At 35.8% G+C, this 11,348-nt stretch overlaps 1 protein-coding gene across 7 annotated transcripts; it reads right to left on the bottom strand.

The window, feature by feature from the left end:
- Positions 1-187: 187 nt before the first annotated feature.
- On the bottom strand, positions 188-11,133 carry LOC109159086 (GBF-interacting protein 1-like). Of its 7 annotated transcripts, none has more exons than XM_019307100.1 (12): positions 10,700-11,133; positions 9,619-9,662; positions 8,881-8,983; positions 8,045-8,047; positions 7,751-7,871; positions 6,915-7,273; positions 6,621-6,791; positions 5,276-5,660; positions 4,581-4,869; positions 2,700-2,861; positions 1,420-1,908; positions 188-1,034 (listed from the first exon to the last, which is right to left on the bottom strand). In XM_019307100.1, the coding sequence occupies exons 1-12, from the start codon at positions 10,902-10,904 to the stop codon at positions 744-746; spliced, it is 2,622 nt and encodes an 873-aa protein (XP_019162645.1). In that variant the 5' UTR covers positions 10,905-11,133; the 3' UTR covers positions 188-743. The 7 variants fall into 7 exon arrangements, with proteins under 7 accessions (XP_019162645.1, XP_019162642.1, XP_019162647.1 ...); XM_019307097.1 differs by having other exon boundaries at positions 4,581-4,872; positions 10,700-11,132; XM_019307102.1 differs by having other exon boundaries at positions 2,700-2,855; positions 4,581-4,872; positions 10,700-11,132.
- Positions 11,134-11,348: the final 215 nt, after the last annotated feature.

Genomic DNA, 11,348 nt, shown 5'->3' with positions numbered 1-11,348 from the left:
GGTTTGGGATGACTTGAATACCATTTTGCAATGGGAAACTGAGTAAAACAAACAAACAAACTAATCATAGAACGTCTGGCCCTACTTGGAAAGGATTTGCAACAACAATCATCAGAATGCCAATAAGATGTTGCAAATATTTACTATGAAAAATTTTGAAAAAAAAAAAAAAAAAAAAAAAAAAAAAGAGGAAAAACGAAGTAATGCCACATTTTTGCTTATACCAAATACCAATTACAACAATTTAGAGTACATCCTTTTTCTTGCCGTCAAAATCAACTTTACATGTAAAACTCTAGATGCACAACGAAGAAAACCAAACATGTAATTGAACCTACTAAGCACCCAAAACCTCGTCGCTTTCCAGAGTTCTTAACCTTCCAAAAGGGGGAAAAAGTAGGAAAGCAAATAAAGCAATTTTTGGCTTTCATATTCCATCTAATAAGCTGAATATTAAGAGGGGCTAACTATGTGAAGGCAAACAATTTAATATGCAGCTCAACTAATTTACAATTGGCACCATCTGTTAAAAGGAGGAGGATCTCACCCTTCTTTCCATCCTAGGTCCAACCAAACCAAACCAAACCAAAAACACTATCTAGCCCGATTTTTCTTCCCACCTTCACCATTTTAATCTGCCAAACCTTGTGGGTTCCTCCTCGTCTAAAGTCACTGCCAATTGCATAAAATCCAAGATGCGGCTTAGCTTTTTTGTTTCTGGTTAACAAAAGAAAAACTATTTCTTAATAGCTGCTTGGCCAGTTAATCTGTGAATGCTGTGGTTGCTGATAGACATTGCCTGTTGGCCCCACCATTTCATTGGGAACTGCAATGTTTTGGGACTGCTGCAGAAGCGGGTGAACGGTAGGTGTAGTCACTGGCGGTGTTGGATGGTAAATACCAGCAAAGGTTCCATGCCCAGGCTGTGTGGGTGAAAATGTCACTTGACCCTGAGGAAGATTATAGAAAGAACTGGTATGCAAGCTGGAGATATCCCGACCAGGTGCACTTATCCATACACCCGATCCCTCGCTCTGCAAAAAAGATAAAAATTATAAATATATCACCATTTCCGATTAGCAGACGATGTTTATCTTTAGCTACTCAGGGCAACAATGAACACACAAACTTAGTATCATTGAAATGCAATTGCCCAAAAAAGATCTCTGAACACTATATTTTTAATTCGCAATGAGCAAACATGATTGCAATCCAACACACTCCAAATGATTGTAATCCTCCCTCATTAACCAGGTATAAGTATAATCCCCAACCAATGAAATTTAAAAAAAAAAAAAAAAAAAATGCAAGCTTCACTATATTCCATGTAATAAAGGAACTCTATCAGAACATCCAGCAGCATGCAACAAGTAAAACAAAACTTTAAATAAACAGTTATATAGAAAACTTGCACCCAACCTGTTGACCACTGACATATATGTTACTCTCCTTGTACTGCGATGCAGAAAGGTCTTCATTCGATGCTGGGTTACCGGCTGTTGCTGTTGAAGTAGGATTGTAATTGGCAGCAGCAGAGCCATATGGTCCATAGCTACCAGGAACTCCAATATAAGTTGAGTTTGCTGCATTAGCTCCCTGCTTATATTGTGAGAGTGAATATTTGGTAGTTGCTGCTGGAGGAGGTTGATACACACTGCCAGCCTGAGGTTGCTGAGGAAATGCACCATTACTAAAGAATTGATGGATTGCTGGAGGAGGATAAAATGGTGAAAAATAGTGGCCATAAGGAATATAGTTTGGTGGATAATGGGGAAGATGCATTCCTGTTGGTTGTCGAAATACAGGGAGAGGTGGCTGGGGTACAGCTATAGAGCTTTGCACAAGCCCAGCAGCTTGAGTCACAAGTGGTGTTGCTGCTGTCGTGGACAAAACAAGAGGGTTCGCACCCTGCAAGATATTATAAACATTCACCAATATATGAATACCACTTGATCGTTAAAGAAGATAAATTTTAACAGTTAAAACAAAGAGCACAGCGACACATAAATACATAATAAATGCTTTTTGGCACTTTAGGTACACATAAGAGTTGAAAATCAGAAAAATATTTATCATGTCAAAAAAGGAAATAACAAGTATCATCAAATTAAACCCATAAGCTGCATTAATATAAAAATACAACTATTACTAGAAAAAAATAACTACACATGAAGATATATTTTAACATGTCAGGCTTTTATGCCATGCCCTATAAATTTGATATTTCTGAGAGAAGCAATTCTATTTGTCTGCCTTTGATATTTAGGGGAAAGACAATGGAAAGGTAGACCTGTGTCTCCATGTGGCATCACAGCTGCCACTACTAACAGTTTTTCCCATGTCTCGGTGTCTCGCCACTTAGGGCATGGAGGAAAGTTTCTTTCCTCTTTCAGACAGTTAATTTCCTCTTGATTTCAAGTTAATAAACACCTAAAAGAAACCATTTATGTATTTAAGATTAGAAATATTGACAAGAATAATAAAATGCAGAATACCGTTCTATGGAAGTCATATGTTTCCATTTACCACAAACATATATATTTTATATAGGACTTAGGGCCTTCTACTAATATCATTATTGTATAGAGCTGCTCTTTCCTTAACATTCATCCATTCCTTGACTTAATTTCCCAGACAATAAGAATACTTCCTAATGAAAGAGAAGAAAAGGTTTAATTAGTCAAAGCTGATATTCAGACCTCTTGAATAGACTGTGGAGTCTGTGGAGACACTACTGCAACATTTCCATTGAACTTGGCCTGAACACCCGTTGAATGAAAAGGTGATATACGACCATCACCATCCACACCAGAACGATAGAATTGAGCATAGTAGCTTGTTGGATCAAATGGTTGCTGAATCTAGACAGAATAATGTTAATAAATTTAATGGTTCAGGGACTTCAGGCTTTGATGGTTAAAAATGTTTGATTACTTGAATTACTCTATGGTTTGATCAATTCTTCATTGTACAGTAGGAATACATCACTTTTTTTCCTCAAACAATGAAACGCTTGACTATATGTGCTTTGAAATAATGAATTGGAAGGTCTGGTAGGTGGCAAGGAGCCACCACCTACTGCTAAGGTGAAAGCTTGAGGTTTTCAGCTAGTAGAAAAATAGGAGAGAGAGAGAGAGAGAGAGAGAGAGAGAGAGAGAGAGAGAGAAGAAATAAACTAGATAGTTTTGCATAATAGAGTAACAACAAGAACCTATGTTTATATTGCCTATGAGGGATTGAGGGTAACCTCAGTTTACAATGTGTTATTTATGAGACTTGACTGTTAAGTAACTAATGAAATCTTGCAAACTATTTGTTCTCTACCACTCCCCCACCAGTTGGAGCACATGCAACAAGTCCCACTTGCATAGAAAACACCAAAAATGATCTCCCATAACATATCTTCAAGTATGGATTGTTGAAGCTTCTAAAACACCAGTACAAAATGCAGAACAATAGCCATTATTTGAAAAGTGGAATTGCAACAGCAATGTGGTTCATAACTTCATCAAATTAAATATGATGACAGCAGCATCTTACTCAACAATAGGGGGAAAAAAAACTGAACAATAGCTCAAATAAGAAAGAGCTATAATTGAGCCAATAAGAGGCATTTTCTTCAGAGATTATCACATAGAAGAAAGAACAGGAAAAGTCTTCTTCAGCATGAAAATTATTCTTTGAAGGGAAGGAAAACACTCAAAGAAGAAATAACTAAGACAACACTTCATGGGCAAGGCCAAAAACATTAAAATAAATATCTGAATATCCATGGAGGAAAAGGCCAAATGGGCAAGAACTCTTATTCACGCCCACTTGAAACTTCAGATCATCTGATAATATGCCATAATTATGGAACATGAACACCAAAATCAAATTTACAATGAAAAAAATTGCTAGGAGAACTGAGCTAAAATTTTGTCTCCCTCCACATAGGACTCTGGACAAAAGCCGGACTGAACCAAAAGAGTCTAAAGAATACATGGCAAACAATGAAGTTGAAAAACTGGAAAAGTATGGTGAAAATTATTCAGGCACTGCTCAGAGTAGTGTTCATGTGAACAGTGAGAAACTTTCTAAAATGCTTGAAACAGGCAACAAGAAGGTGGATCTAATGCCAATGTAAGAAATAATGAACTGGAACATCCAGCACTTGCCAAGGAGCCACCAACCTCCGGTAAGAGAGAGAGAGAGAGACAGAGAGAAGATAAAATACTAGATTGGTTGCATAGTAGACTACTTACAGAAGCTATAAGCATCACCTTTACGGCTTTACTTTAGAATGTGTTACTTATACGACTTGACTTTTCAACTAACCGAGTGACTCAGCATGTGAACTAAGGAAATCTAAATCTTCATTTTCTAAAAAAATGGTCCATAATTCCAATTTGACTATGTACTACTAGAAAACTTCAATTCCTACAAGCTCTTCTGCTCAAAGACTATTTATTTGTAACTAAAGGCTTGATATACAAGGGCAACCAACACTTTAAAATTCCAGAAACTGGATTTAATGGCTCAAGCATAACAGTCAACAAACTACATACATAAAGACTAGAGAACAAGTACAGAGTACTTACAACAAAGTTTGAAATCCGAGACATGTCACGAGTCTGAGATTCAGAGCTTTCAAAAGCTCCAACCTGACTGCCTAGAATTGGTGGCATGAAACCATAACTGTAGTTTGGTGGTGTCTGAACAACAGAGTATTGATGGTCTCCTTGCAGATTCTCTTGTTTCGTTTCATTGTATTCAGGAACAGAGGGTGATAGTTCTCCCACCTTAGATGACAGATTCTCTTCCCCAGGAGAAGATGACAAGGGATGATCAGAGTACTCCGCCTCATCTACAGACGGCAATGCACTTTCATTGCTGCACCAAATCATGAAATCAACTCATTTACAAATACTAGGAAATACAGCGTATACAACTATATACATTACAGAAAACATATGTTGATAGAGAATTCAAGAGGCTTAGAAATTTCGAGCTCAAATAATAGCAGAAACACTCAAGTGGCCACCAAGTAATTGGGACCAAGGAGAATAGGCATTCCCCTTCACCTTTCTCATCATTTTCATTTCCTATGCATTACCAAATTATAGTAGCAAATGCTTATTATCCGCAGAGGTAAGTATCTAAACTTCTCACATGAGAGGATCATCTTCTCCTTGCCCTAATATATTCTAGATCCAAATGGAAGCAATATTTATCAAAGAATTTCTGAATGCCCAGAATTTTGTTTTTGAGAGCAGAGAGCACAAAAGAGAGATACCTTGGAAGTTGCTCCGTTGCAGTTTCTTCAATAACCTCAGAAGTTTCAGAACGAGGTGAACTTTTGTCACACTCAACTACAGTAGTTGAGCTTGTGCTTAAGCCATAGTCAAAACTCCCAAAACAAAACCCAAGCTTTTCAGCTTCAGGGACATGAAGGTGATCCGGGATTATAACATGTTGAACTTCCGAAATGTGGGTCTCCTCTAACTTCTTTTGAAGTTCTGCAGTTCCTTCTTTCGTTTCCAGGACATCTTGGCTAGATTGTAACAGGATATTGGGTTCAACAGAAACTATAGGAGTTTCAGATGAAGAATCTGTAACAGGCCCCAGTGAGGGATTTGAATTTGTAGCCTTTGGTTTCCACTCTTTAGCAGGTCCAGCTGCTAAAACATATTTAAAAACACAAAATTAAAAATAAGCTAATGCTTTAATGTTTATTTAAATTCACACAGTAGACAAAATTTGTTTGGGTTTAACAGTCTGAAATCACAAAGGCATTAGAAGACCTCTGCCAAATAAGCAATACGAAAATAACATACGTTCCTGATGATTGATGTTCTGTAAAAGATTATTTAATCTGATTATTGAGATTATAGATTACATAATCTATTTTTACATGGATGACAAAGATAATAATTATGGACTGCAGAACATCTATTCCATCTTATATAAGCCTCTAATCCAAAGGTAGATTAGAGTAGATTATGGACTATTTCCAATCCATAATCAAACACTTTGCATCTTTGCTAATCACAGTCATTATATCCAAAATAGTATTCAAATGAAGATGTGGCCACCAAGAGTGTACAAATAGGCTTAGTAGAGAATTTAATAAACCAATCTTTTTTGGAAGGATTTAAAGAATAAGAAATAAAAGATAAAGAACTACTTCTTTTAGTCCCTTAACAACTCAAATTCCAATCTGGGGCCCTGTAGATGGAAATGGTACTTAAATAATAAAAACAGAACAGCAAAATGATTCAGGACTGTTTTTGTCCAACATTTAATAATAGGCAGAACATTCTTGTTCACAAGGACCAGAAGTGGAATTTCACTCGCAGACAAGGGACCAATAGCAGAATTAACTCAAAGGCAAACGTTCTCTGAGATTCACTCAAGGAAAATTATCAAAGATAAATATTCTCATAGTAAAAACAAAAGAGTGAACACGCAATCTTGGTGCAATGAATGGTTAAGTACTTATGTGTTTTCAATGCTCTACACCTTCAACATAGACTAGTTCCTTGAGCAATAGCTACCCAAAGCTTATGTCCTTATACCAAACAGAAGCAGCATAATGAACCAATAAAGACAACATGAAAAACCAGCAATTTGTTCTATACCTTTTTGTGGTCCAATTACTTGTGATCGGTTGTTGTAGTTAGATGAAGGCCTACCAAAAGAACCACCGTGACTAGAATCAGTTTGTGAAGATACTACAGGTTGATTCTTCCCAGACCCCTGGAATTTGTTCGGCTTCTTTCCTTGGACGTTTGAGCGAACCTCTGAAGTTTCTATTTTTGTTTTTTGACATGGAAATAAAACAAAAACCTCATTAAGTTATTTAAACGTAAAAATATAAATCTCACAGATCAGAAAATAAAGATGCACTTCAAATAAGTATTAAGCTCTTTGACCAGAAATAGTTTTGCTGTCATTGGAGTTTGCAGCAACAGGAGCACGTTGGCTTTGAACTTCAGATCTAATTCCACCCAATGCACCTAGAGGCTGTGAATCTTGTGAAGGTAATAGCACTGGATCTGAAGCTGACAAATCAGTTCCTGATGAAGGTACAGAAGCAAATGATGCAGCAGAGTCACTGGAAGCTGGCATTGGCAGCCCATGATTATCCACGGTTCCTTGTCCAACTTTAGAGCTTTTGTTTGCATCCATTGGAGCTCCATGTTGTGGAAAACCCTCCAACTTGCCAGTGACAGCAGATACAGCTGGTGTGAAAGCTCCAACAGAGAGTTCATTAGGTGAAGTTACTGTTGAGCTGAATAAAAATTGCAATGACAATGAAATCATTAGTGCATTAATTAGAAAACTGAAGGCAGTTAAGTGACAATTGAGTAATTCAGGCAGTTTTTGGGCAGGTAAAAACAGGTTCATATATGGGCTATTTGGGCGAGGTTTGACCCACTATCAAATTTTAACAATTTATATCATAACTTGATTATTTATAATAATTAACTCTCAAATATCGTAAAACATATAATATATGATATTTCAAATAAAAATGTTTAAGTTGAATGGGTTATATTTCAAGTAAACTATTCTTGACCCATAATATGAAAGTGACCCACCCAATGGATTGAAAGGTGAAAGGTGAAAGGTGGTGGTATTGCCACCTCTAAAGAAAATGAACAAAATATGCAGGATATGTTATATGATCATAAATGTTACTGTCTGCAAATTTAAACAAGGTTACATAAATAGTTAAGCAAACAAATAGCAAAGTTTGCATATATACCCCTTTGTAATGCTCTTCTCCTCCTGGGAAGTAGGAACATAAGTTGGAGTAAGGTTTTTCTCTAAAGCATGGCTATTTCCATTTTCCTTTCCAGAGGCTGAATTCCTTCCACCACCACCATCTAACAAGATACATGCACAAACAGTTATGATCAGATAATATTGGAAAGCAAAGTCTTAGGCTCTCCTTAGATAAATAATTATAGCATGTCATCTTGATTACTCCGAGAAGAAGAAGAAGAAAAATAATAATAATAATAATAATAATAACAACAATAATAACAAACAACATAACCATCTTAAGCAACCAAAGCCAAATCAAAGTTCACAAAGTTAGAGTCAAGGAGAGCTTAATAAATGTGGCTACAATTTCGACCTGGAAAAGGATACTCAACTTTCAGGGAAATAAAAAATTATATATTTTTTCCTAATAATTTTTTTTAAAAAAAAATGGGAACAGTTGCAATTTTACCAAAAGCTTTTAATTTTTGCAATATATACCAACTTTGTTTTGGTTATAATTTTAGCCAATTCTTAAGTTCGGTCAAAATTAACCAGATCCAACTTCAAAGTTCAAAATAGTCATATTTTATACCCAAGTGATTCTAAAAGTTACCCTTCTGCACCACAAGATTTTCAATTGCAATCACTAACAAAATTGTAAGTTGGGATGAAGGGATCTGCGCATGACTAATGATTGGAGGAATTTTTCTTGATACTTTTATGATGTTTTATGATAGAAAATATGTACTGTAGTTGTGGTCACTTGAGTTGGTATTAGGTTTAGCACTTTGATGGTAAGCTATTGAAAATTTTCTAGTGTTAGAAAATAGATCTATAGAAGTTCTAGATAGGGTCAATTTTGGTCAAATTGGGAATCCACTCAAATTGAACAAGAAAATTTTATTTTAAAAAAAATAGTAAAAAGGTACAAATTGAACCAAAAAATCTGGCAAAAATTGCAATTGGTGACAAAAGCTTTTTTTTCCCAACTAATAGGCCTTACTGTTTGGCTCAACTTCTACTTTCTGGTGCAAATAAGCACCAAAATATGCTGATAGAAAATCTCAATAATGTAGCATGATAAAAGGCCAAAAAGTTCAGGAAATTTGTGCTCAAATAGAGATTCACCTTGAGAAGCATAACGAGATGAATAGCTTCCACGATCAGCCTTGTTCCCCCGGCCCATCATTCCTGGTTTCCACTTAGACTCCACAGGCTCCTTGTTAATATTCTGCAAAAGGAAAGACTTTGATTGTGTTGCAATACTAGAGCTGCAGGAAAATAAGGAGAGAAGACCAATAATGAAAGTATGGTGCTGATCTTATCAGACACCATTGTCAATAGAACGTGTTGACTGAAAAAATAGCCAATCTCAACAAAGCATTTGCCCCTTCACAAATCACAAATTCACAATACATACTATATGCACATTTCAAAATGTTTAATATACAGGATAAACAGATAGAACAAAGATTTATTTTATTTTCTTCTTGAGGGAAATCAAGGAGTAGGTGGGGGTGATGAATAAGGTACTTGAAGAGTTCAAGTGAACTTGTGTTCTTATAATAATTTATGGAGTAGATCACCAATTCGAAGGTGCTTTCAATTGATAACATGAAGATGCAAGTTCAAACACACATATTACCAAAGTTGGGTGAGAAAGAAGGGAAGGGAACAATAGATGGCATTTCATGACCAATAAATTCTGGCTCCAGGAGCTTACCCACAAAAGTTTCAGAAATTTCTAGATGGACCTGGTCTAGGTGTAAGAAATTTATGTATTGGTAGGTTAATCATAGATATTTGCTCATAAGATCTCCCGACAACACATGGTTGCTAATGTTCAAATAGCACAAAATAATATACCTCTTTTCTCCGCTCACGTTTCCTTTTTACTTCATGGAAGGTATCTGCAAGCAAATAGAAACAAATAATTTTTGTCAAGAAAAACGACAATGGGGATAGAATAAAAATAAAACAACAATTCATTGGTGGATTGGATGCTGGGGGAAAATTGCCAAACTACTTCTGCATATGAGAGGCAACTTCAAATGAAAAAGAACATGCAACCCAGCAAATTGCTAAAACTAAAACATATATCAAATAAGGAATGATGCATGACATGTCAACAGCATGATCTTACCAAATAAAGCTAACTACTAATTAATCAAAGGAACATTGATGATAAACAACTGGTTATCAAGAGAAGAAATGGAAAACCCAGCATTTGAAATCATACAATTAGGACTGAGATTTCTCTCAAATTGTCATTCATTTGACAACTTCATAAGACACATCCTTAAACTTTTATGGGGTCTCTAGCCTAAAATTAGCAAAATCAAAAGTTGAAGATTGCTTACATTATGAAAACAAGTTTATGCTATTGAAATTTAAAAATTTTGGAAAAAGAAAACAATAAATCATCAGCTGAATCAATTATAACATCCAATGGATGTCAAGTAAGAACACAAAAGAAACAATACTATTTCTATTAATGATGGAAATTAAAATGCTGCCTTTTTCACATGTAATAATCACAAAATAATAAATATAATCTTGATGCACTTCGGAAACATAAAAAACAAATAAATAAAAAGCACAACATTGACACAAAAGTGATCTCTTTACCCATTTTCTCTGACTATCTACTAATGAATTGATTGCAGTCAGCTCATATGACATGAACAAAGCGAGGCAAATGAGAAATCACTTATATGCATATATAAATTATTAAAAGCAAAATAGGTAAAAACGAAACGAAATCTAACTGCAAAAACACTCTGTACAGTTAAAGTCTCGCTATGGATCACAACGGGAGCGAAGATCAAGCCTGATTACCAATCCATACACTATGAAAGCTATATAGATATAAATACACACAAGCGCAAGGAGACAGAAGAGAGAAAAATGGACGGGAAGAGGGGATGCGCGGGGAGAGTAGGCCGACCCTGGAAGAGAAGTTTCTGGGCTGTTTCATTGGGATCCATGGAGCATTCTTTAAGCATCGCATATATCTCCTCCTCGCTGTGATTTCCGGTGATCTCCTTTATCTGCTGGATCGTCTTCCACACGCTGCTCGGGATTGAAACCCTAGCCGCTGCTCCTCCACCGACCCCACTGTTGCTCTTGCTGCTGATGCTGCTGTTGCTCATCTTCGCCCCAACTCTCAAACGCCGCAAAAAATCCTTTGATATATCTTTATATAACAGATATATATGTATCTGTATCGCATATGCAAGAGAAGAATGGGAGAGGGCCGAGAGGTGGGAACAGAGACTGATTGTGAATTTATTTCTTTTTTTTTTTTTTCTTTTTTAATGAATAGAGAGAAGAGAGAGAGAGGAGACTTAGGGGAAAGGGTTTTGAAAACTTTGATCTGAATTTGTTTTTCTTTTTTGTTTGTTATTGTGTTTATTCTAATATGTAAGTACTCCGTAGTTCTTTTCAGAAAGAGCGCTGGGGAGAGGCAAACATGAGATGGGCTTTTTCTTTTTAGTTTTTATTTACTTTATTTTTTGAAAGTTAATTGTCTATATATAATTTTATATATATATATATATATATATATATATACTAATAAGAGCCCAAGAGAGTTA

Source organism: Ipomoea nil, unplaced genomic scaffold (assembly GCF_001879475.1).
Source record: "Ipomoea nil cultivar Tokyo-kokei standard unplaced genomic scaffold, Asagao_1.1 scaffold2826, whole genome shotgun sequence".
Taxonomy (NCBI): Eukaryota; Viridiplantae; Streptophyta; class Magnoliopsida; order Solanales; family Convolvulaceae; genus Ipomoea; species Ipomoea nil.
Note: the sequence above shows the minus strand (reverse complement) of the source record. Positions and strands in the feature narration are given on the sequence as shown.

Excerpts from the sequence above, each read along its gene's own strand:
- LOC109159086 (XM_019307097.1), bottom strand. The coding sequence starts at position 10,904 with ATGAGCAACAGCAGCATCAGCAGCAAGAGCAACAGTGGGGTCGGTGGA. Across the intron at positions 7,274-7,750 it reads GAGAAGAGCATTACAAAGGG|CTCAACAGTAACTTCACCTA; the intron begins GTATATATGCAA and ends ATTTTTATTCAG. Across the intron at positions 2,862-4,580 it reads CTCGGATTTCAAACTTTGTT|ATTCAGCAACCATTTGATCC; the intron begins GTAAGTACTCTG and ends TATTCTGTCTAG.